Here is a 25,154-nt window from a genome sequence, read left to right on the forward strand (position 1 = left end):
TTTTCTTTTCTTTGTATTTTTGTCATCATTGCATGAGTAAAATGTGGGTAAATCTGACTCTACATCTGAACCTGGTAATAAACAGGAATCTGGAAGTGTGTTGTTACCTTTGTCTGATGTTTCCCCCCGTTCTTGTAAATATTCAAGTTCATCCATATTTGCAATGTCCTTGTTCCTCATTCCAAACCTTATTTCACTTTTCTCACAGAGATAGTGCTTCGTCAGTTGTCTCCATTTTTGTATCTTTCCTACAAACGTAATAAAATATAAAGACAAATTCAGCATTTATTGGTTTTGCTTTTTGTTTTGTGAAATATTTGACAAAGCAAGTTCATTAAAAAAATATTTTGAGGTGGATATCATGCTTGCTTCAAGTCCACACCACTTGTATTTTGAGGTGGATATCATGCTTGCTTCAAGTCCACACCACTTGTATTTTGAGGTGGATATCATGATTGCTTCAAGTCCACACCACTTGCATTTTGAGGTGGATATCATGCTTGCTTCAAGCCCCTACCCCTCAGCCCTCGAATTAAGGATCTGAAGGGGCACGGCAACTTTTTTAGGGCAAGTTGAAAATTGCCTTGGATTTTCACTGAAAAGGCAAGGCAGAACGGCAGTTTGTAATATTTCAAGAGGGCATCATGGCAACTGTTGAAAATTTGAGAAGGGCATCGAGGCAATTTCTCAAAAGTGAAGAAAACACACACAAACATAGATAGATGATTTTATAATGAAAGGGGCAGGGCTTGGGCACAGACGGCAACTTCATCAGAGGGCACGGCAAGTGACTGCCTTGGGCAAAGGACATATTTTTGAGGGCATTACGGCAGTGGGGATGGGCACCCATGGCAAAATGCCATGCATGGGTTCCGTGGGTTACTTCGAGGGCTGCTACCCCTTGTATTTCAAGGTGGATATCATGCTTGCTTCAAGCCCCCACCCCTTGTATTTTGAGGTGGATATCATGCTTGCTTCAAGCCCCCACCCCTTGTATTTCAAGGTGGATATCATGCTTGCTTCAAGCCCCCACCCCTTGTATTTTGAGGTGGATATCATGCTTGCTTCAAAAACAAGTTTAATAATTCACCTGTCAGTTGCAATTAGACAACTGACACTTTGTCTGTGTTGGCATACAACTTTGTAGGCTTTCCAGTGACTGTGGATTTACAGTGCTGTCAGTAATGCTAAACTCTTTCAGAAATTGACTTAAAATCACAGGGTTGCCATCCAATTCACCAGTCAGTTGAATGCCATCAAGTAACACGGTTGTCAGTGCAGGCATGCAGCTTAGTAGGCTTACAAGTGGCATTATAGCTATAGTACATACATTTGACTTTGATGACGCCTCATTGTCAAACACGTTCGGTAACTGACTAATCATGTAGCCTACTACGTACATATTTGCAGTGCATTTCTTTGAGCCTGATGACATCCCAAACTCATCCAGTGACTGACTCAATATCACAGGGTTGCCATGCAATCCACCAATCAGTTGAATTTTTGAAAGTGACACTTTTTTCAGTGCAGGCATACAGCTTAGTAGCCTTACAAGTGCCATCACATTGTATTCCACAACACCATATGAGCCCGCCAGAGTGAACTCATTGAGTGTACATACATGTAAAGGCTCAGGTTGTTCCTTTGTTGGTGTTTCCATTTTATGTCTCTCTATGTATATGCTTGCTCTCTGCAGTGACGACATACTACCCAGTACTTGCATCATGGTCTGTACACTTCGAAAATCACACCAGATTATAATTGATTTGAATTGTCCTAACCATGTATTTCTTGCATTTTGGCTAGTACAGTTACCAAAATGATGAATCGCTGCCATCATTTCTTCCCTGTATACCCACACTGCATCTTTGCACATGATGTTTGACGATTGTAATTGACGGTGGCATTCTATATTTGCACCAAAGGATAACTCAGTTTCATAGATTAACATGACAAGTAGTTCACATTCATTACTATATAATTGTGAACCAAATGATTTATTCTTCAGGCGTATCACAAGGGCAAGGATAGGTGCAGCAGCTTGTGCATTCAAACCACAACTAAACCTCAACAGATATTCCATTTCATCAACATTTCTCCCATTTATTTGTCCAAGAAAAGAATGAAACTCTTCTCGATTTGTATCATATAAGCCAGACAGGCAAACAGCAGCACAATATTCTTGAAATGTTTTGTGAATAAAGCTTACTGAGCAGTCATTTACTCGTTTGCCTTCTGTACGTACTAACAAACCTATTTCAATAGCCTTCTCCACAACATCAGCATCATTGAACATCTCTTCAGGTATCTGCATATTATTTACAAATAATTCAACCAGGGCAGTTTTGCCTATTGTCTGAAGCACATGCTGAATTTCACACCTAGAAAGGCCTTCATCTTTATCATCAAATGGTTTGTTGAGGTATTTGGTCACTGCTTGTTTGTACAAACCTGTTAAGCTCTGGAAATTAATAGACCTACCATGTGGCTCATGAGCATCTTCCCATAGAAGACACATCATGACAAGAAGTACTGGAAAAGACGACAGGGCCTGAAGCAAAGGTGTTTCTTGCACCTTTTGGATCAGCGATGGAGTCAAATGTGGCTTTTTTGATTTCTGAAAGAATCTGGTAATGTATAGCAACGCACTATCCTCTGAAAATCCAGAGACTTGAACTCGAGTATATCCTTTATTTCTTCTGCAAAAGTGATCTCTCAAATGTGGTCTGGTTGTGACAATCACAAACAATTTATTGAGGAGAGAGCTCTGTGTGAGTGTATGGTTTTTAAGTCTTTTTGGCATTTCATCAAAACCATCTAAAAGAACAAGGCATTTGTTTTCCAAATAAACCAATGCCTGATCAATATCATATGTTGATGCACCAGGTAAGAGCTGTCTTTCAATTGCCTCGGCAAGTGTTTGGTTGCTTTGAAAATTTCGGATATCTAACACAACTACTAACTCAAACTCAAGTAACTCCCTCCCAGCATTTTCTTCTTTCTTGGCCCAATCATATGCAATTCTACTGATCAGTGTGGTTTTCCCTTTACCCGCTTCTCCAAATAACAATATATGATGCTCATCTGGTAAAGTAAACAATTCTTTATAAGATTCAAGTTTTCTTTTCTTTGTATTTTTGTCATCATTGCATGAGTAAAATGTGGGTAAATCTGACTCTACATCTGAACCTGATAATAAATAGGAATCTAAAAGTGTGTTGTTACCTTCGTCTGTTGTATTACCCTGTTCTTGAAAATATTCAAGGCCTACAAATAGTTCATCCATGTTTGCAATGTCAATGTTCCTCATTCCAAACCTTATTTCACTTTTCTCACGGAGATAGTGCTTCTTCAGTTCTTGTCTCCATTTCTGTATCTTTCCTACAAATGTAATAAAATATGAAGATGAATTCAGCATTTATTGGTTTTGGTTTGTTTTCTTTTGTGAAATCCTTTACAAAGCAATATCTCATTAAAACAATGTTATCATACACATAGTTTAAGTCAGGGCTGTCAACTTTTTGGAATTGCTTGGCGTGAGATAGAACAAGATAGAGACACTGTTGAACAGAGGCGTACTGGGACGGAATTATTTTTTGCCGACTACAACGTGCATTACGACACATGCTTATTTGAGCCACAGCATTCAAGAATCTAAAAAAAGGGGGTTGGGGTAGGGACGACAAATTCTTTTTATGATGCGTGAGATTTTACTCATTTGACGGCTCTTTGCATGATATTTACTACCTAGGCGTGAGCTTATACTACCTTGGCGTGAGACTATGAGAAAGTGACTGAATGAATGACCGAAATCACAAGTTTGAGATCAAAGGGGAGACACTCCCTTCACACCATCCTTAAAGGAATTAATTCCAAGTTATGTATACTCACAAACTGATAAAATAAATTATAGAAGTTATTACCATGGGGTGATCTAATGGAAAACTAGTCTACACACACTATAGGCAAATCACATTGGGTTAATCAAATTGAAATCCATACACCCCCTATGGAAGATATGACCTTAATTTTTTACAAAGGGAGTATGTATTTCAAATGGGATTTCCTGAATGGGTGACTCCATTTGAAATATATGCCCCCTGTGTGGGATATTAAGGTCATGTCTTCCATAGGGGGTGTATGGATTTCAACTGGAATAGCCCATTTCTATTTCTAGAAAATAATTTGGATCCACATAAATTACTAGAGTGGGTTCTCCACTTGGATTTGGATAAGAATTTAGGATAGGATTTTGACTGCATCTATTTGAAATTAAACCTACCCGAAAGTCAACTCCCACAGTAAAGGATAGTACACATGTCCAGGGTACATGTAGACCTTGGCTGACCTTGTGGACTTCCTGGTCCAGCCAAATTGACCACATGGGAAGTAATGAGATTAACCCAGTGCAGCTCCCACAGTAAAGGATAGTACATGTGTATTGGGTACATGTAGACCTTGGCTGACCATATGGACTTCGTGGTCCAGCCAAATTGACCACATAGGAAGTAATGAGATTACCTCAGTGCAGCCATTGCAGCTTTGGGAGCTAGTATTATGTAATACTCATTACTCATAATTATCTCCATATATACGTCTAGCCCTTTTCTATTCACAGATTATCCATTGTATTCCTTTTGTTTGAGGTTCGTTGCCTCGACCATTACCTAGAGTAATGGAGGTAGCTAGCTGCCCAGAGACGTTATCAACACAATAGCTCAAGATAACGGTCTCGGGCAGCGAGCTAAACAAAAGGAATACCATGGGCATTCTAGAAACACTATGGAAAGGATCACAACATACATGTAGAATCTGAGTTGGTTACTGGTCTCAGATAGAATTTTGGAAAAAAATGCATTTACAGCTTGATTTAAATGCAAATGTTACATGGCAAGAGAAAATTATAGAGGGCTCCTGCAGTCCGTATAACAGTAATTCATATAACACCACTGGTGCTCAGTTAGATTTATGCAAATTAAATTTTAATTAGCATAACAAAGTAAATATTCATAAATAAAAAGTAACCGTTTCGTTGAATGTAAACTCAGTACATGTATATAAACTTGCCATTGGTTTTTAGAAGGGAATCTGCCTTTATCCTTGCCCAACCCAAAACGCTCAACGGTCCATGCAAATCAGCTGCTAGGCAAGAACCCCGGGATAGTACCCGACCAGGGGAGCTTGCAAACTAACCTCGGTACTCATTACAAGTCAAGAGGCTGGGGTGCAAAGCCTTACTGTGACCTACCCATAATGGGGAGCACCATTGGACACAACGTTACTAGGTCTTTCAAATATCTGCTTATACTCACATTTTTCTAAGATATAAATTTCATGGTGTTGAAACAGATTGTAGTCCAAACTCTATATAATTTGCATTATTCATTAATCATTTGAATAACAATGGTCACGGGTGAATAAACTCCAGCGGATTAAAGCAAGTGAATAACCTACCAAACCACTTCAAATACAATTGTCAATTGAGATCAATTATGTATTGATTTGATTAAATCTCTTGCATTTGTCATTAAATAGACTCATACGCAGGACACATGGGAAGAATATTACACTATCTCGAGGTGTTTTTATTTTGGGAAAAAACCCACAACTTTTACAAAATAATACATCAGTTTTTTCCATTTTGTTTTTTGGAAAATTAATACACTTTTACAACAAATTCATTTATTTTTGCTACGCCAGATATGTAAGATAAACGGTTCAAAACAGACCATCACCATAGATAATCGGTGTTGTCTTGTTGAGGTATGGTTCGCATGTTAGTCGCTCGTCTCGCCTTCCGAGCGACTAACATGCTCACCATACCTCAACAAGACACCGATTATCTATGGTAATGGTCTGTTTCTCACCCTTTATCTACTACATATTTGGCACTCTTCCTGGATGGTATGTCAATATCTTGTTCTCAGTTTTCATATAAACCCTGAATTAAACTTGATTGTAGTTCATTAAGGGGGTACTACACCCCTGGCCAATTTTGTGCCTATTTTTGCATTTTTCTCAAAAATTATAGCGCATTGGTGACAAGCAAGATATGTATATTCAGGAACTCAAGGCAAGTAGTTATTGATTTATTGATTAAATATATTGGGTTTCCCTCATTTTTGACTGTAATTCCACAACTGTTGTCTGTGCTGAAATAAAATTTCCAGTGCAGTAGTTGTAGCCCTTGCCCCTATAATATACTTATCTTACTTGTCATCAATGCTCTATAATTTTTGAGAAAAATGCAAAAATAGGCACAAAATTGGGCAGGGGTGTAGTATCCCCTTAAAGCATGCCAAAAAAAGCTACTGTTTTAGAACCAACAATCACTCAACTTTATATCCTGTTACATTACCTTGTATAATTACATCTGCATTCTCCTCTTGCACACCAAGCAATCTAGCAGACAACTGTTCCAATCCTGTAATGTCAGAATAAAAAAAGAAAAGAAATAGTGCCAATAATAGCAGATCAGTCATTAGGGGTGTAAATCCAGTGAGGCAGGGGAACATGCCCCCCCCCCACATATACACACTTTTTTGACCAAAACTTCTTTTTAGTCAGTTTTTGGCAAATTAGGCAAAAGTCTTGCCCCAAGCAAATTTATGCAAAACCTAGCAGAATTTGAAGACTGCCAATTATCACCCCTAAACCAAGCACCAAGTCACATCACTATGCCTTACCAGTTCAGAGAAATTGTATTTGCAACTCCAGATGGACAAACAGAAGGAGAGAAATTTATGCAAATTAGCTATCAAATTAGCATATTTTGTGACAAAAATCTACTAATAAGGGTAAATAATGTTTTAGATGGCTTTGTCAGCTGTAAAAATATATTCATATCTTACACATAAGGAAACATACATAACAATCATCCAAAATAAAATTTTTTTTAAAAAGTGAGTAAAAATGTCATTTTTGGACTAGTTTGTCACTTGCTGTTGTCTACCTTTGTTAAATTTGTTTACAGCTGCTCGGCAACTGTTGTTACATCAGTGTAGTCTCTATCGCACACTCCGCGCAAAATGTGAAGAACGAACGGTATCAAATTGCTGGCTGAGGAGTCTATGTGTAATGTTGTCCCAGTCCCAGTCAGCTTGGGGTCCTTCATAATTTTATTGACGAAAGAGCACAAGCCACCAGCCTGGTGGAACCAACCAAGACTAACCAACCAACTCGACCTATTGCCAACTCGGCCCAAAACACACAGCCCTATAATACTTCGCGACTGGCAATCCTGACAAATAATGAAGAGTGGCGTAGTCAGGACATTTGTGAGACGGGTGGGGGAGGGAGGGGGAGGCAAGGCAACTCTCAACAGTGATTGTCAAAAATGGTTTAAAAAGCACAAAAAAGGTTACAAATATTAATTTTCAGGGTGGTCAGCATGTTACGAGTCGTACTTGACTCAAGGCCAAAATCACCTTTTACCCGAACTCACACGAATGCACAACACAAATACACTGTTTGATTACGCTAACAAAATTTAAGTCTTTAATTGAAAGCATGTTATGATTGGTATAATATATATTTATGACAACAAATGCACATACACAATAATCAAATATAATCACTCTTTATCTATTTAGTACTTAGCCAGCATTCTTCTTCTTGGTGATCATAAAGTTCTAGCAATGTTCTGGACGACTGATGTAATATCCTTATATTCACTTGTCCTGCGAAAATCGGTGAAGTCCATTGTACACTTGCATTTATAAATCCTTGCGTATAAAATCCTCATACGAAAATGGTGCTACTTTCTCCCAAGTACTAAACTCCTTGCGCCGTACTCCAATACTAAACGCCTTGCGCAGTTCTCCAAATCTCTTTACTCCTTGCGCTGCTTTCTCCAAAATTGGTGCTATTTCCACCTTTCACACAATATCTTCAGGAAGCAGGACTGCGATGCAGTTGTCCCTACTTATTGACAGCTGTGTTGCTTCTTTAACCAGACTTCAGCAAATCGGCAGAAGAATATATTTTCCTTTCTTGGAAGAAGTACGTTCTTTGACGTATTCTAGATCTTCTCTGACAACACTGGCAGGCAGTAGTGCATTGACTACTTAAATTAATTCTGGTTCGCAATTTCCTTTCTTTGAAGGAATTGGACTGTAAGCATATTAGCTAGCCCAGATCAACACTACAAACTGTGAATAATAATGTGTTTACATTCTCTTATATATCAAGCCCTGGGAAATCCCAAGTATTACTGCACATGATGTGATCTTGGAAATTCCCAAAGCCTTAATTATAACATTAACCTTTCTCATTACATCACTTCCTTAGGGGCATTCCATGACATCACTTTACAACCTCAGGGGCCTTTCCACAACAAACTGAAAAGGGGAATTCCCAGCTATCCATTTAATTTGCTGAGAGGGGAATCCCTAAAATGTCACCACTCATGTAATTTTGTAAACAAAGATAAATAATCAAATTAAATTATTCAGGGCACATCACAAGCATCCCCACGTAGGGAAAGTGGGGCCTAAGACTTCTCGGGTGGGGAGTGGGGAGCTGGAGTTCTACCAACCAGAATTGCCCTGTGAATCTTCTTTTTAGCGTGCTATTCAGACAAAAACACTGTTGTGCCAATATATACTACACCAATAAAGTATCCTTACACTTGAATAAATAATCACAATTTCCAAACTGCACAATATTGGGGTAAATTTGTTTTTTTAATAGATACACTCTATAATGCTGCACATTATGACAGCTCATTGAATCAAATGTGACTTCAAGAAGCAAAGTTACAAGCATTTGATTAGACGAAGGTCCAGTTTTAAAAGTGACAAACTGGCCTATTTAAAACTCCACAGACTAGACATCTGATTTGAGAGTGGTGAATGGCTAATTTATGCGTTTGGCTTTGATTTAAAACAAAAGGAATAAAATAGAAAACTGAAACAAAAGAACTGACAAATAAAATGAAAGTTATGAAAAGTACAGAGAAGTAAAAACTGAAATAAAACTGCTTTAAATAACGCTTCATTGAAGAAACTGTGTTGTCTCTTTGTTTCGCTTAATATTGGGAATCTGTTTGCGCCTTGTATAGGCCAGTTGTCACTTTTAAAACTGGACCTTAGTCTATTCAATTGCTTGTAACTTTACTTCTTGAGGTCACATTGGATTCAATGTGGTGTCATAATGTGCAGGATTAAATTGTGCATCTATTAAAAAAACAAATTTACTCCAATATTGTTCAGTTTTGAAATTGTGATTACTTTTCCAAGTGTAAGGATACTTTATTGGCGCAGTATAGTTAAACTAAAACACTTATTTAGCTTTTTGTAGAAACACCTTAGAAAATTTATGTCCTGCGCATATTTATTTGTTTGATTTTTGCCTATTGACAACTGACCCTGATAGACGCACTATGGACTAAACAGTAAGGTCCCCATGTCCTTTTAGTACTAAAGGGTCTCGGGCTACTACATAGGCCTAATTACAGTGGCTGGGTCCTATTTTTTCCACAGGGCAGGGGGTGAATTTTTCATAAGAGGCTGTGAAATAATATCTGTCCCCAGTGAGGGAAATTCAAAATGGCCTGCCAAAAATGCCTCATCCCCCCCCTTCAGCCTGCCAGATATTGCTCTGCTTGCTAAAAATTGCTTGCCCCTCCTTCTTGGACTGTCAAAATATTTGCACCTCCCCTCCATGCAAATGCTAAATTTTTGGGAACCCAATTCGTAGACCTAAAACTTAAAAATGGTTTGGATAATGCGAGCGTAGGAAGCAGGAAATTTAGCATATTATGTTTCTGTACTACTTTATACTGTTTTCCTTAGAGCATTTCATTTAAAAGATTCCCCTGGAATGTCTTGCCCCCTTTTCTTTTAATTTGCCAAAAATGTCTTGGCATCATTTTCAACCTGCCAAAAATTGCTTCTCCCTCTTTTGCCCTACCACAATTACTTCAACCCCTGCCCCGAGAGATATTTATTTATTGCACAGCACCTATGGGGTCAGGATTTTTGGTGGAGTGCCAGATTCTCTGACCCACCATCAAATTATATAGCTCAAAATAATTGGAGCAGCACTGGCCAAATGAGAAGCAAATTTTGGAAGGGGGGGGGGGGTAAATATTTTTGGCAAATCAAAAGAGGGCACAACTTTTTTGCCACTAATTTATGGGCTCCTTTTAAACATGAAAAATATCCTACTTGTTACATTCGCATTTATCTAGACCATTTTGGGTTTGCAAATTAATCTCTGAAAACAAAGAAACTGGGTAATGGGAGTGTCATTTGATGAAATGAGGGGATGTATCATATGTGACCCGTTCTGACAAAACCAGGAACAAGTCGCATTTTTGACATTTCATGATTTGAATAAAAATGTAAGCACAGGACAATAAGCTTCAAAATGATACCAAAATTATATACATAGCAAAGCATCAATACTTTTCAAAATATGGATAAGGATTTGAAAGTCCACCCAGTCCCAAGGTCAAATACCATGAAATTAACTCTAAAATTTGCTCTTTTTTTTTATGGGAATGTCATCTTTAAAAGCCTATAACTCAAAAACATGCCTGGCGGCTTGTTCCGGGCTTTGTTGGAGCTGGTCACATATTGTAAAGGATTCTGGAAAGGATAAGATACCTTGTTTGGGTTTTGAGTTGAAAAATAGGACATTTGTTGGTAGGCGAAGAGGGTGGGGAGAATTTTTTTTTGCATACCGAGGGAGGGGGCCCTGGACCAAAACAAGTATATTTAAAGCACTGTACTTTAAATATGTGACCCCTCAGCACAACTGAGCCCGGATGTCGCCAGTGCCACTATATTGAGATATGCTCCATTGAACTTAACAATAAACAATAGGAAACAAAGGATTTATTGACTGTTTTATTGATTTTTCACTACTTAAATGTCAAGTACTATAGACATGATATACATCATTTTAAAGCTAATTTCAAGCAGAATATTTTGGTTGAATATCTCAAAAATGATGATTGGCGACTTCAGGGCTCAGTTGTGCTGAGGGGTCACATATGCTTTCTAAACAACATTCCAATGTGTGACATTTGGAACGATGATAAAGTACCTTTAAAGTACAAATAAAGCACAATGACCAGAAAAGTACATTTAAAGCATACTGAAAAAAGCACATTTAAAGTACTGTACTTTAATTGTACTTTATACCAAACAAGCATAGTTAAAGCACTGTACTTTAAATATGCTTTCTAAACAACATTCCAATGTCACCGCAATGTGTGACATTTGGAACGATGATAAAAGTACCTTTAAAGTACAAATAAAGCACAATGACCAGAAAAGTACATTTAAAGCATACTGAAAAAAGCACATTTAAAGTACTGTACTTTAATTGTACTTTATACCAAACAAGCATAGCTAAAGCACTGTACTTTAATTATACTTTATACCAAAACAAGTATATTCAGTGGCGACGCTGGGGGGGGGGGCAAGGGGGGGGGCAATATTTCTCTTGTCCTCCCAGTTTGCCTCCCCTTCCCACTAGGCAAAATCCCCCAAATCACATACATTTCCACTTTATGCTGCAATTTTGCGCAAAATGTGTTGCTAAAATGTGAGCCCTGACAGTTTTGTGTTTACAAGGTTCCATACCAACGGAACATTGTAGTAAGGTTATAATTATAAGCTTAAGCTTACCACATTTATGGAGCTTATCACAAGTATTGGTAACACAATTATGTTCACAAGTATACATTACCAGTAACTATCTCCTGTAATCAAGCCTGTATTTAGTCCATTAAAGTCCTAGCTTCATTTTATATAAATGAATAGTTTTATACATCCATTGCAATATACAACCTTAGCACAACTGCCACAAAATGGCCGTTGGTATTTTCAAATCTAGAAGAATGTAGTCATGTGACTTATACACTGCAAAATTCCTGGCGGCAGAGTGACTACATCGCACTGGAACTCTAAAGTCACTACCGCCGTCACTCCAGAATAACCTACCCTATGGTGGCCGACAGAGTCACTACAGGAGAGTGACTACATCGGAAACAAGGCAGTAGGGTACTATGCAGCAGTGTCATCACGTAGTGACTACAACTGCTAGCCTCCGATGTATTACCTGCTCGAAGCCGCCCCGGCGACTCATGATGTACACCACCGACTAGATTCCGACAGTGGTCCACATCTTGTAGTCACATCAAAGTGACTTCCGTATCCAGTGCCCCATGCGTCGCCTGCTCGGTGCCCAGTCGGCGAACTTCAAGGTGACTACGCTGCGAAAGGTCGTTGACCGAACCCTGTTATGAGTTCGAACACTCTGGGACGCCAGCGTATATCTACCAAATACTGCGCTGATGATGACAAATACGCGTATCATGCTTGTTTACTGCTTGTATGTACGCTCATGAATGGAATGAGTTGGTTTTATAATTAATTGATTGATGTAGCCTATGCTGTACAGTGCAGTGGGTCTGTGGTTCTACTGCCGTCTTTGTTTTTTTTATCGTGCTTTTGCATTTATTTATTGTTCTCTTTTATAACACTTTTTAAAAAGAATTAAAATTCTTTTCGTGCATGCCTGTTTAATAATCTCATCAACTGTGTGTGTTTTATTTGCAGTTCTTGTTCTTGGTTTATTTGTTTGTTTCATTTCAGACGTTTTTATTTTGTTTATTTGTTTGCTTGTTTTCCCACAAAACTTAGGCCTAGCCTATAGGCCTATCATTGCTTTGTTTACTTCAGTGGTTAGATGACATGTTTTGCTATCAAATTAGGCCTATTTTTTCATATTTTGCATGATAACGTATAGGCCTATTGAAACTTTTTTTATTTAAAACAAATTGTGTTTTTAAATGTTTTAAAAGAGATATTAATTTTCAGCCGAAGTTCGCTAAGTATGCCTATTATAGGCCTAGCATTTTCAATTTATACATTTTGATTTGCCAATACTTTACTTATTTTGAAGCAAGAATTTTTCTGTTATATTTAAAATTGATTATAGGCCTAGCATGCATTTTGTTTTACTTCTTGTCACTTTCTTGAAAGGTCTGCTGCAAATTTATACTTTTACTGCCGTAAGTTTATGCAAAACTTTGGCTTGTGCTATTTTGTTTTTCCGTTTTTCGAAATGGTGCTTTTATAGGCCTATTAGTTTGATTTGTTTTTCATGTTGATTTTTTACGTTATCAAATTATGCCTATAAATCGGTGTCACATCAATATAGGCCTATTGCAGTGTTTGTTTGAAATTGTGTCTTATTTTTTATCATGCAAATATTAATGCTTGTAATGAATTATTATTGTTATAATTATTTATTTATTTTACACATTTAATATTTTAATTCATCAATAGGCCTACATGCTTCTTATAATATTCCTACTTTTAACTTCTTTATTTGCAATTTTTGTCAAGTTGTTTTCTTTCAAGTGTTTCTTTGTTACTTCCATTCTTTGTTTATTGGTTTCTTCCTGTTTATTTATTTCCTATTTTTTTAATTATTTAGTTATTCAAATAACCACCAATTAACAAAAATGTATTTTATTCATCATATTAGTTTATTGAATTATACTTTGTTTACTGATCATGTTCATTTCTTTTACTAACAAATTTATTTTATTCATCTAATATTTCCCTTATTTTTAAAGTCCAGTTTGCAATTTCCCCCACCCTAATCCCCTAAAAAGAGTAAGAAATAAAGAATATTTAATATTTGAATAAATCAAGAGAATATAAAAATATGGCAATAAAAGCAAAACTGCAACCCAAAACGCAGTACTGTGCACCCAGGCCCAGTCGCAGTAGTCACACCGGTGTGACTCTCCTGCTGAAGTAATCAGCAAGAGCGAAGTCACTCTGTAGAAACCTAGGAGGCTGGCTACCCGGCTATTTCGGACCGGCGATATGGAAAACCGAGGTGTAGTTTCCGATGGAGTGACATTGATGTAACATCGGCGTCACACAGATGAGAATCTTGCAGTGTACATGTAAACATCACATGACCACATTAAAGTACATTTAAAGTACACTGAAAAGCACATTTTAAGTACTCTTACTGTCTTACATTGCTGACAATACCACCAGGAAAATCAGTCCAGGTAAAGCATACATAAAGTACTGATAAAGTATATTTAAAGTACACACTGATGTTCAAAATTTGGTTAAGTCCAAAATAAGCACAATTAAAGCATACTCACTGACACTGGGAAAAAACTATGTCCAAATAAAGTATAGTTAAAGCATAAAAATTTCACATATTTATCAAAATATTCATAAAGTATAATTAAAGTTCTATAAAGCACATTTAAAGTACCTTTAAAGTACAATGTTTTTCCAGGATATGAAAAATAAGCACATTTAAAGTACACTTTATATGTTCTTATTACCCATAAAGTATAGTTAAAGTACCCATAAAGTACAGATAAAGTACATTTCTAATGTGCTTTATTTGGTCCAGGGGGTGGAAGTATTGTTTGCCAGGCCATTTAAATTTGCCCAGAGGCCAGATTATGCGGCCAGATTATTATTTCACTTTGCATTCATAGGTATATATTATTTCATTTCTTTTCATGTTTTTTTTCTCATGCATGCATTTCTCTTATGCATTTTTTTCTTATTTAAGATTTGTCTTAGGCCTATTGGTTATTCTACATTTTTATTCATTTATTTATCCCCGCTAGATGAGTAAATGGGAGCGATCACTAAAACAGGAGGAATTACTGAAAAGGTAGAATCATTGAAAAGGTAAATTTTATTTTTCTAAACCTGTTCCTTCTTACATTTCCATTTAGCTTCTTTCTTTCTTTCTTTTCAGTTTCTTCTACATGGGTCTAGTTTGTTCCCATTAAAAAATTGCTATTTAGCTTGGGATTTTCCGTTTCCATGTTATTTATTTATTTAGGCCTAACCACATTCCCATTATTTTCTAAATCTGTCCTTTATTACATTTCCCTTTTAGCTTCTTTTTTATGCTGCTTAGCTTGTGATTTCCCGTTTCCATGTTATTTATTGAATTCTGTTTTCATTATTTTGGCTTCATTTTTCTTATATTTTCTGATTAGTTTTTAATTTTAGCTTTTTTTTTTTCTTTTTCCTGATTAGTTTCTTTCTTTCCTTCTTTATTTTGCTCCCGTTTCTTTTAGTAACCCATATAATACCCGTATCTTTTTTTGTCTTCCCTTTCTTTTCTTTTTTATTCATTTTATTCTTTCTTTCTTTTCAGTTTCTTCTACATAAATCTATTTTGTTCCAATAGATATATGCTGCTTAGCTTGTGATTTCCCGTTCCCATGTTATTTATTTATTGAACCCCGTTCCCATGCATTATTTTATAAATCTACCCTTACTTACATTGTCCTTTTAGCTTTAGGTTTTTTTTTTCTATTATTTTGTTCCCATTTTTCATATTTCCTGCTTATTAAGTTATAGCTTGTGATTTCCGTTTGTATTTAATTCTGTTCTCATTATTTTAGCTTCCTTTTTCATGAATTATTTATTTATTTATTTATTCTTTCATTTTTAGGTTCCTTCCTTCCTCCCGTATCCTTACGATTTTTATCATTTTGGTAAACCCAGTACCCCTTTTTGTCCTACTTTCTTTTCTTTTCTGGCACGGAAAGTTGGCCTGTGCACATGCGTCTTCCTTTTATTTATATAGATTTATTTATTTATTTACTCTAATCCACAACCCTGTACCCATAACCCATCCATAGTAGGCCTACCTTTTCAGTTTTGTACTACATGTACTTTCTTTTCTATTTCTCTGGCACGGAAAGTTGGCCTATGCATATGCGCCCCGTACACCAACGCGCTGCCAGTTAGTTACGGTACTCGCTACCACTGAGTTTTGACAATAAAAAAGCCCGGGAAAAAAAATCCCGGTTTTAACCATATTTGTTGACCGTTTCCAACCAAATAAAGTGCAATGCATTTCCCGTATATATTCCTCAATCTCCGGACGATTCAAAGGCCTAGAATAAATAATGAAATTGTACACTGACTGTCTGCACCCCGGGTCTCCACGCAGGCACTATCACCACTCTAGACTACCAGACCACTGTTTCCTACATGTACGTTACCTTACTGATGACGCAAAGACCTGATTCACGCGTCGTAGCCTTAATTTCTTGGCTGCCAACCTTGATGCAGTGGCGGAAAATGGGGCGCGTAGCTCTGCGTAGGGACGAAAAGCTCGTAAGATCATTATTAAATTATGCGGTGTTGTGCATCTAGATAGCCTGAATCATTTCTTGGCCACCTCGCATCAGTTGGCAGAAAACGGGGCAATGTTGCTCTGCGTATGGTTTTTTAATGGAAATATTATTACGCGGTTCACACTACTGTCCTTATTACCCACAATGCCACTGCGATCGATTTTGCATAGCAACACGACAGTTTTTTATGTTATTCTCTTAGTTACCACTGATTTTTGCAAAAACGAATGTCTGATGGAAAAATGGCAATATGTACCCGATCAATATACCACTATATAAATCAAAGCCGAAAGTCTAGGCAATTCGGAGAACACTCGCGCACAAGATGGGCAACCTTCCTTTTATTTATATAGATTAGGTCTATTATAGGCCTATTGTGTCATACATGTATATTTACATAGGCTTAGTTATTTAATTACATCTATTGTATGGATTTATTTTAATTTTTTTATACTAGAGCGAAAGAGAGAGGGGAGAAGAGGGAGAGACAGGAGGGGGGAGAGAGTGCAGGAGAACGAAAGAGAGGAAGGAAAAGACAGAAAATTGGACACAGTTGTTCGCCATTCACCCTTTGCAAAAAGTGCATTTTTGTTCCTCGTACTTTTCTAGAAACATGTCAGAAGACTTTTGCAAAGTGTACGCAGCAATAAGCCCAATCGCTATTCTAACTTCCGGTTTTTGAGAGCAGTTTTGGGACACTTTGACCTCTGACATATCGGGAAAATTTACGTAATTATTATTAATTTTCTTATTATTGTCACAATTTTGATCATTTAAAATACCAAATAATTAATTTTAAAACATATATATTTTTTATATTTGTTTTAAATATTGTAAAACATTTTAGATTATATTTTGAACGTACAAAAACCCAATATTTCTGAAAGGTCAAAGGACAAAGTGTCCTAAAACTGCAAAAACTGTCCCACAATGCATTACAAACTTCCAATGCCGATTGGGCTTATTAGAACACATGTTTGACTGGCCTATGTACACGCAACACACAACACACATTTTGAGGATAGATACTCATTTTGAGATGACCGTGCGATCGGCAAATAGCGGATCAAATTGGTAATTAGGCCGAATTGGTACTGAAGCAAGTTGACCTCAGTGTTGTGACCTTTTCCTTTTTTTTAAAAATTTTTTGTAGACACCTGCCTTTATTATAGATATCTTATCATTTACCGTTTTGATAAACTCCTTGCTTGGGTTTGGTAGCATTTGAGCAAAATAACTTATTTTTAGCAAAGCCAATGATTTCACAACTACAACCCACCCCACACAATAAAATTTCCTTTTTTGCAACTTGATAACAGTCTTTTTTATATTTTTATGTTTCTGTTCAAGTTGGAGAAAGTGTTAAAAATGAGTAGGCATACTTTTATTTACCTATCCACAGCAATAGTAGGGTAACCCTATGATTATATACCCCATTTAGTACCATACCTTTAAATACACAACCCAAAATTTTCAAGATTACATTTCTAGCAGGGAGGGAGGGGGTCGGCGGAGAAACAAAACCAGGTACCTTTATAGGACGTCATCGATCTTTTGGTTTGTTCCCTAACAAGGTAGTTGCCAGTGGCGTAGATTTCTTTTTGACATTGGGGGGGGATGGGGTTGGAAAAAATTTCTTGAAATAAAGAGAATTCGGCACCTTTTGGGGACAAAATAGGTTCATGGAACAAATGCGTGCGAAGCGGGCGAAAAATTTGCCATTTTGAAGCTAAACTGATGAAATATTGTGCAAAAGTGGAATAAATCTGTGCACAGTGCAAAAAAATTTGGGCTTTGGGGGCTAAAATGGCCAAATATGAGGTGAATTTGATCAGAAACCCATATTTGTGACCCGTTCTGACAAAACCAGGAACAAGTCTCATTTTTGATATTTCATGATTTGAATAAAAATGTAAGAATGGGACAATAAGCTTCAAAATTATACCAAAATTATATACATAACATCAATACTTTTCAAGATATAGATTATTTTGCAAATGATACATTGATATTTTTGTTGAACAGCTATTCGAGTAATGGCTCATTAGTTTCCTGCTTTACACAGGATTGAATAGGGATTATCATAGTTCAACTGTCAATTAATTATTGATTAAATATAAGCCTTTTTTTAGTAAGTACTTCCAAGGATTTGAAAGTCCACTCAGTCCCAAGATCAAATACCATGAAATAAAGAATAGAGGTTATCCGTGTTCTATAAGCTGCATATCCTATTAACGACTGCTATACCTTGTTTAAGACTTTCAAAAGAAGTAATGCATGTGCAACCATGACCGTTTCAAAATAGCCCGCCAAAGTCATGCAGGTAACTCCGAGGTCATGCATTGAACTGGTTTGAATGAGGAATACTACGGAACCAGCGCCTTTTGTTAGAAGACACACATGAATAAAGGTGGATAACCTCTATTCCAAAATTTGATTTTTTTTTTTTTATGGGAATGTCATCTTTAAAGGCCTATAACTCAAAAACGACTTGTTCCGGGTTTTGTTAGAGCTGGTCACATATAGGTTTGTATTGACCACCCCCCTTGGCAAAATATTGGGGGGATTTATTTATCCCCCCATCCTCCCCGGGATCTACGCCTATGGTAGTTGCTAAAGGACTGTTTACATTATAAATTCTTCTGCCCAAGAGAGAAGTGGAGCAGCAACCTGCCGAGATTATATCTGGACTGCTGGATAAGAACCGGTAAATTAATTACTTGCATTTGTTGTAGGATATTAAGGATCATGGATTTTATGTTGATTGGCGAAGTTGATAAAGCATATAGTGCGTAGACTAGGGTTAGAAACAGCTATGCATGGATTTGTCTTCTACTTCATGATGATGATGATGATGATGATGATGATGATGATGATGATGATGATGATGATGATGATGATGATAAAAATGATGATCTTGGTTTGAAGTACTACTTCAAGCTCATCTCTTTATCCTATAATAATAATGTTCGTGTAAAGAAAGTTTAATTATATCTCACCATGGGGTAATTCTTCAGTTCCTACGGCATCATAGCTTTGTAAATGAGATCTAGATCGTGGCACTGATCCACCTACAAAAACAGAAAGGATCAAATCATCTATATAATAATGCATTGTCTATCTGTCTGTCTGTCTATGTGTCTGTCCGCCTATTTTCTCGGAGACTAGGGGTCGCACGTGGGTGCATCTTGACCCGAGATAGAACAAGTTTGTATTGGTTAGTGGATCAAGGTCACCCAATGTCATCTGAGGTCAAATTAGTACAAACTGTCGTATGGGCATGAAACTTGGTGGGTACAGTCACCATCAGCCAGGTAATCACGCCCAGCCGAGAACCGCCAAATGCGGGTAACCGCCTAGTAGTAATGGTCAGTTAAGAAAATTATGAGTAAAATACTGGACTGTTAGAGTCAAAATTCAAAGATCAGTCCATCGTATGCCAATGTCCATAAATGGGTTTGCCCTTTTAAATCTCCGCATACTGCATACTCTTTTAAATATACAAGGGTCATTCAAAAAGTTCTACCTCCATCATCACATCTCTGTTATCTTATGCACCAGAATATTGAAATTGCCCATGGTTATACTCTTAAATCTTTGCTACAAAATAAAAGTTGGTTGATGAAAATGTGATTTTTAGTTGTTTAAGATATGTTGGTTGAAGCAAATACAGATTTAATACATCGGAAACGGTTCAAGACTGAACCCAAATGTTTAGTTAGCATCATATTGTAGCTTTGGATAATGTCCATAAAAGTGTTTTCAAGATATGGTTGTCCAACTGCTTACTCAGGATAAATAATTTGGTCCTATTTGAGCTCCCTGACATGCCCTGGGACTTCAAAACAAAATCAAACATGTTTTACATGAGAAGAAAACATCAAAGGGTTCAACAGACACACAAACTAAGTGTTAGTGAAATTTGCCAGATTTCGACTATAACCATGTTTAGGGGTAATTTGTAATTACGTCCTATTTTAAGCAATGGATGCATCTTGACGCAGAAATAAGATGAACAGTTTGTTAATAACTTTATATATACTTACAAAATACAAAAAACTATGCATAAGACTTATTTGATTTTAACTTATGAACCTGTCAATTAATATGACTTGAACCAACCTACAACAATCAAAGTCAATAACCTATGGAAAGGGTCGATACGAAGGCTATTCTGAACAGTGAACATTACATGTATCGATTTTGTTGTGCAAAAGACAAGATACTCAGTAAAACTGTACTATTTGCAAGCATCAGATAATGATTAAATTATTTGAACAAAAATAAAGCAATTAAATCATTTTCAGAAATAAATCTGTAATGAATTCCACATCGATGTTGGCAACCCACTGAATCAAAATTAGCCTTTCTTTTCAGACCGTTTTCACGTAACATAACATAGATGTGATGATGGAGGTAGAACTTTTTGAATGACCCTCGTATATAACAATTTGGTTCATTGCTTGGTACCACTCAGTCAGTTTTTAGGTTCTACGCAACTTCCTTTTTAATTACCATTATTTACAGTTTTGTTTAAGTTTGTAACATCAATCAATCTTTCTTTCACTATCAATAAACTATTATGTAATGAATATAAATAAAATGTTGTTTATGGTCATACCACTTACCAGATGAATTTTTTCTTTGCTTGTGACACCATTTTATAAAAGCAATAATTCCACTTATCAAGGCAATAACCGTGCCAAGTATGGCAAAGCTGCCAACAACTACACCAAAAATTTCAACTGGACTCAATCCAGTTTCTGGAGTGGAGGTCCTGCTAGGAGCTTCACTGCTAGTGGTGTTGAAGAAGTCTATATACATGAAACAATCATAGAACAATCAACTAAATAAATGATTATTGAATAATAATAATAATAATCTAATAATAATAATGATATTTCAAATACATAATTGCACAAAAGCAAATATAAATATTTAAACTATTTTTAGACTGTAAGTTAAAATTTTGTATAAAATGGAATAATGAAAACACTCGATAAAATAATATCCACAAACACTACACGCCAACCCCGATCAATCATAGCCCCCTGCCAACACCCAACATCATATTGATAGGCATTATTGATATTAAATGTTCGATCTATATTGAACATTGCTCATTATACATAACAGCAAACATTCGAAAATAACAGTAAAAAGACAAAATCAAGTTGAGTGGGTCAAATCCAGGGCCGGATTTACCAATGGGCCAGATGGGCTCGGGCCCCCAAACTTGCCCTGCACATCCGAAAAACACCCATGTTTTTGGCCAAAATAAGGTAAAATTGCAAAATCCTACTAGCCTTTTGTATGTAGCAATTTTTATGTTCATTTTTGGTTAAAATAGGCTGGAATATTTTTCGCGCATATTATTATAATAAAATCTGAACATTATTATGCTTGTCATCATTTAAATTCAATTTAATGCTTCCGTCGCCACTGTCGGTAGTACAATGCATACGTAAACCACAACTTGGCCACTTGATTTGCTTGAGTGCACAATCTACACATGCCTTCCTCACAGTGACTTTGGGGCCTCCAAATTTTGGCCTGGCCCAGGGCCCCAAAAAGGTAAATTCGGCCATGGCCGAGTCATTATAACGCATCCAGAAGTGATAAACACCATCAAGCCTAGACTGAAAACATAAATTGGTCAGTATGACTAACTTAGTAACTTTGCGTTAGTTCAGATGGTGTCCACTTTGACTAACTTAATGTTAGTCAAGCAGGCATGACTAACATGTGTGACTAGCTTTGCCTAGTCATGCAAGCAGTACTAATTTGCTTAACTAACATCAACATTAGTCAAGCAGGCTTGACTAACCAGCTTGACTATATGTAGCTTGGACGTTATTCTGATTATTACTTAACTACTACACAACTACGCATATAGTCTGTAGACGTACATACAAGGCAGTCATTTCAATGTTCAAAGCGGTTGCACAATTTAGTATTGCTTAACTTGAAGCTAGTCAGGCTGTCTTGACTAACCTAAAGTTAGTCATGCCGGCTTGACCAACCAGATCCGGCTTGACTAACCTAAAGCTAGTCAAGCTGTCTTGACTAACCTAAAGCTAGTCATGCCAACTTGACCAACCAGATCCGGCTTGACTAACCTAAAGCTAGTCATGCCGGCTTAACCAACCAGATCCGGCTTGACTAACCTAAAGCTAGTCAAGCCCGCTTCACTAGTCTGTCCGTTACAACTTTACTCAATGTTAAGATCCCTTAACCAAGGACAGACTATAAGAAACATAGTTTAACATTATAAGTGCAATTATTTGAAACAATTTGGATAAAATCATTCAAGAACCTGTGACTAAATTACAGATTCTCTGAAATAATGCTAAGAGTGTACAACTGTCAATAAACAAGACATATATACTTACTAGACATAGTTATGTATCCTGGACACTTTAACTCTCCTGAAATAAATGAGGAAACATATCGGCGTGTTAGTTCTGTTTGAACCCTTAGCATATTTTCAACAACAACAACAAAAAAGGGGAGGGGCAGTAATAAAAAAAATGAATCGCTTTCCTCGTCCAGATTTTACAGCGAAATGCCACTCTATTGGCAATTGTGGTGTAGGCCGAGGGGATACTCCCTTCTCCAATCATACAGTGTCATCGCCCCGATATCTCCATGGCAGAAATCGCCATGATAGTAGATCGAATCCACTTGTTCTTCAACAGCCACGCATGACCATTGTGTTCCGACCTGCTTAATAGTTTTTGAGATGCATAATGGGCCGAGGGACATCCGACAAAGGCTATTGACAATAGCCTGGTGACTGACCTCTGTAGATGTCAGTAAGCCTGGTATGTCATCTGGTATAGACTGCCTCCACCAGTGGTCTACACTGCACCAGTACTATGTTATGTTCCATAAACCAAGTGTTTACGAATGAGGGCAGCTGTAATTTTTTTGTTCTGCACACATAAAATCTGAATTTTTGTCAGTTTTTGATTTCAAAAACGCACGGTTGTTTGTCAATACACACGCTAAAAACTATCATGTTCATTCAACACATATATTCAAGTGCAAGCCTAATACAATTGGCTTCTTACCCTGCAGTTTTAAGAGGGCAGGGCTTATCTCACCTGTGAGTTTATTCTGACGCCACTCGTCTCAGCAGTCAGCACTCCACTCGCAAATTTGCCATTCAATATAGATCGTGAGGTCTATGACAGAGATTTCTGTGAGTAAGAATTTTAACCTGTAAAAGGAGGCAAACACGGAGCTAATTAACTTGAATGCAGCCTGCATGTGGTTTGATCGGAGTGTGGCCCACCTGCGCTGAAAGAATGGTACAGACTACAGAGGAAGCAGTGGTACCTGTGGTGATGTTATATTGAGCATGCAGTGGAAGTTGCATGCATCCTGGGTGTAGGAAGGGGGCAAAGAGAGGGCACACGTACACCAGGCGTCTTGAGGGAGGCACAGCCTTGGGCCAGTGCAGGATTACAGGTTGTCAGTTATGATTTGACCTTTTTAAGTTAAAACCTTGATGTAATGACAAAGTATATTCTGTGGTGTCAAAATATATATACCACAACAACTGCACTAAAATGCTCAATATTATCACTTTAAGGGCACTTTACCGCTTTTGCATGTAGAGATGAGCCAGGAGGATTCACAAGGTATTTCAAGTACTGTAATAAAAAATATTTTGGAGTAAAAACTGTAGTGTAATGAAAAATGTGATCCATCAAAAACAAACTTTTAATTTCAATTGTATATTTAACCTGAGTATGTCAAAAATGGTCTAGAAACATGTACCAAGGTAATTTTCTTAATTTAAATGTTTGCCCTGTATACCTCACGCAGCCAAACGAGTGATTCAGGACTCACCATGCACATGGATATATGCATGCATGCACCGTACAAATACCGGAAGAGCTATCCCCGCAGTGTTTATAAACTGATGTAACTTTTCATCCAGCCCGCCGCGAAGTGTATATTTTGACCGTGTACAGTTTCGAATCGAGCTCGTCAGTGACATAGCGTCCAGCAGAGACAGGGTGCTCTTCAAGATTTTCACGGGGAATCATCACATCAAACTTCACAGGCTATATGGCCTGATATGGTTTAAGATTTTTCAAAATCATCATGGCAAGTTAGCACTGTTCTCAAAATCATCTTGGCAACATCGGAATATTTTTTCCACAAAAACAGCATTGATATACTTACATGTGTCCTCTAGCTCCTTCTGGCTTATGCCATAAATAGTGAAGCTTTGTGTCACCTGAATAACCAAACTGAAGATACTGACATCCTAGTGCCTGTTATCTGGGAAAAAATGATATACAATTGGTTTTAAAATCCAGCATTTGGTATGGATGAGGGCGAGGCATGTGTCACTAACCAAGGGTAGGAGTTATCAAATATTGGAGCATGATCTGATCAAATTCAATTTGACTTTATAGTCGATATATGGCCATGTGTCATAAGTTGGAATCCTAAATAGGGTGGTGCTGTGACACTTTTTTCATCATCATCAGTCGGCTGCGGAGCTTTCTCAAGCTTTCTCAAACTATTGCGATCCTGGGCAAGCGAAACAATTTTGCTTGGCTGCAGCATCCCTTCAGTATCTCCCAGGACATGTAAATAACATGTTAATGCCCACCCAATAAATTATTTTGCCAACCCAGTAAATTAAACTTGCCCATTGCCCAAAAGTGCCCACCCAGTAAATAATTTTGCCCACAATAAATTGGGCAGCATTTAATAAATTATCATAAAACTAGTACCATGGTACATCTCTTGAAATCAACTTGGATGTTGAAAGTGATGTTGAATAATGAAAGTGATACATCTTTTCTTAACATCTGCCAATTAAGTTATTCATTTACCATGTTCGACTGTTCGTAGTAGGAATGAATATTATGTACACATTGGTATAAGAAGCTAACAATTAGTATTATTTTGAGCAATATCCACACAATTAAAACAAACCCAGAAAAATTTCATTGAGCCCATAAATTTG

The 25,154-nt window shown here is 37.1% G+C and overlaps 1 protein-coding gene across 1 annotated transcript in view; it reads right to left on the bottom strand.

Moving 5' to 3' along the window:
- Positions 1-1,093: 1,093 nt before the first annotated feature.
- The window catches only part of LOC140170492 (uncharacterized), a 29,503-nt gene continuing 5,442 nt past the window's right edge, over positions 1,094-25,154 (bottom strand). The window contains exons 2-8 of the mRNA XM_072193850.1: positions 24,359-24,457; positions 23,269-23,384; positions 22,555-22,590; positions 20,791-20,976; positions 19,162-19,233; positions 6,359-6,424; positions 1,094-3,381 (exon numbers count right to left, since the gene is read on the bottom strand). Of these exons, the coding sequence (XP_072049951.1) occupies positions 1,094-3,381; positions 6,359-6,424; positions 19,162-19,233; positions 20,791-20,976; positions 22,555-22,561 (2,619 nt within the window). The 5' untranslated portion in view covers positions 22,562-22,590; positions 23,269-23,384; positions 24,359-24,457. The remainder of the gene's footprint in view (positions 3,382-6,358; positions 6,425-19,161; positions 19,234-20,790; positions 20,977-22,554; positions 22,591-23,268; positions 23,385-24,358; positions 24,458-25,154) is intronic.

Source organism: Amphiura filiformis, chromosome 14 (genome assembly GCF_039555335.1).
Source record: "Amphiura filiformis chromosome 14, Afil_fr2py, whole genome shotgun sequence".
Classification (NCBI taxonomy): Eukaryota; Metazoa; Echinodermata; class Ophiuroidea; order Amphilepidida; family Amphiuridae; genus Amphiura; species Amphiura filiformis.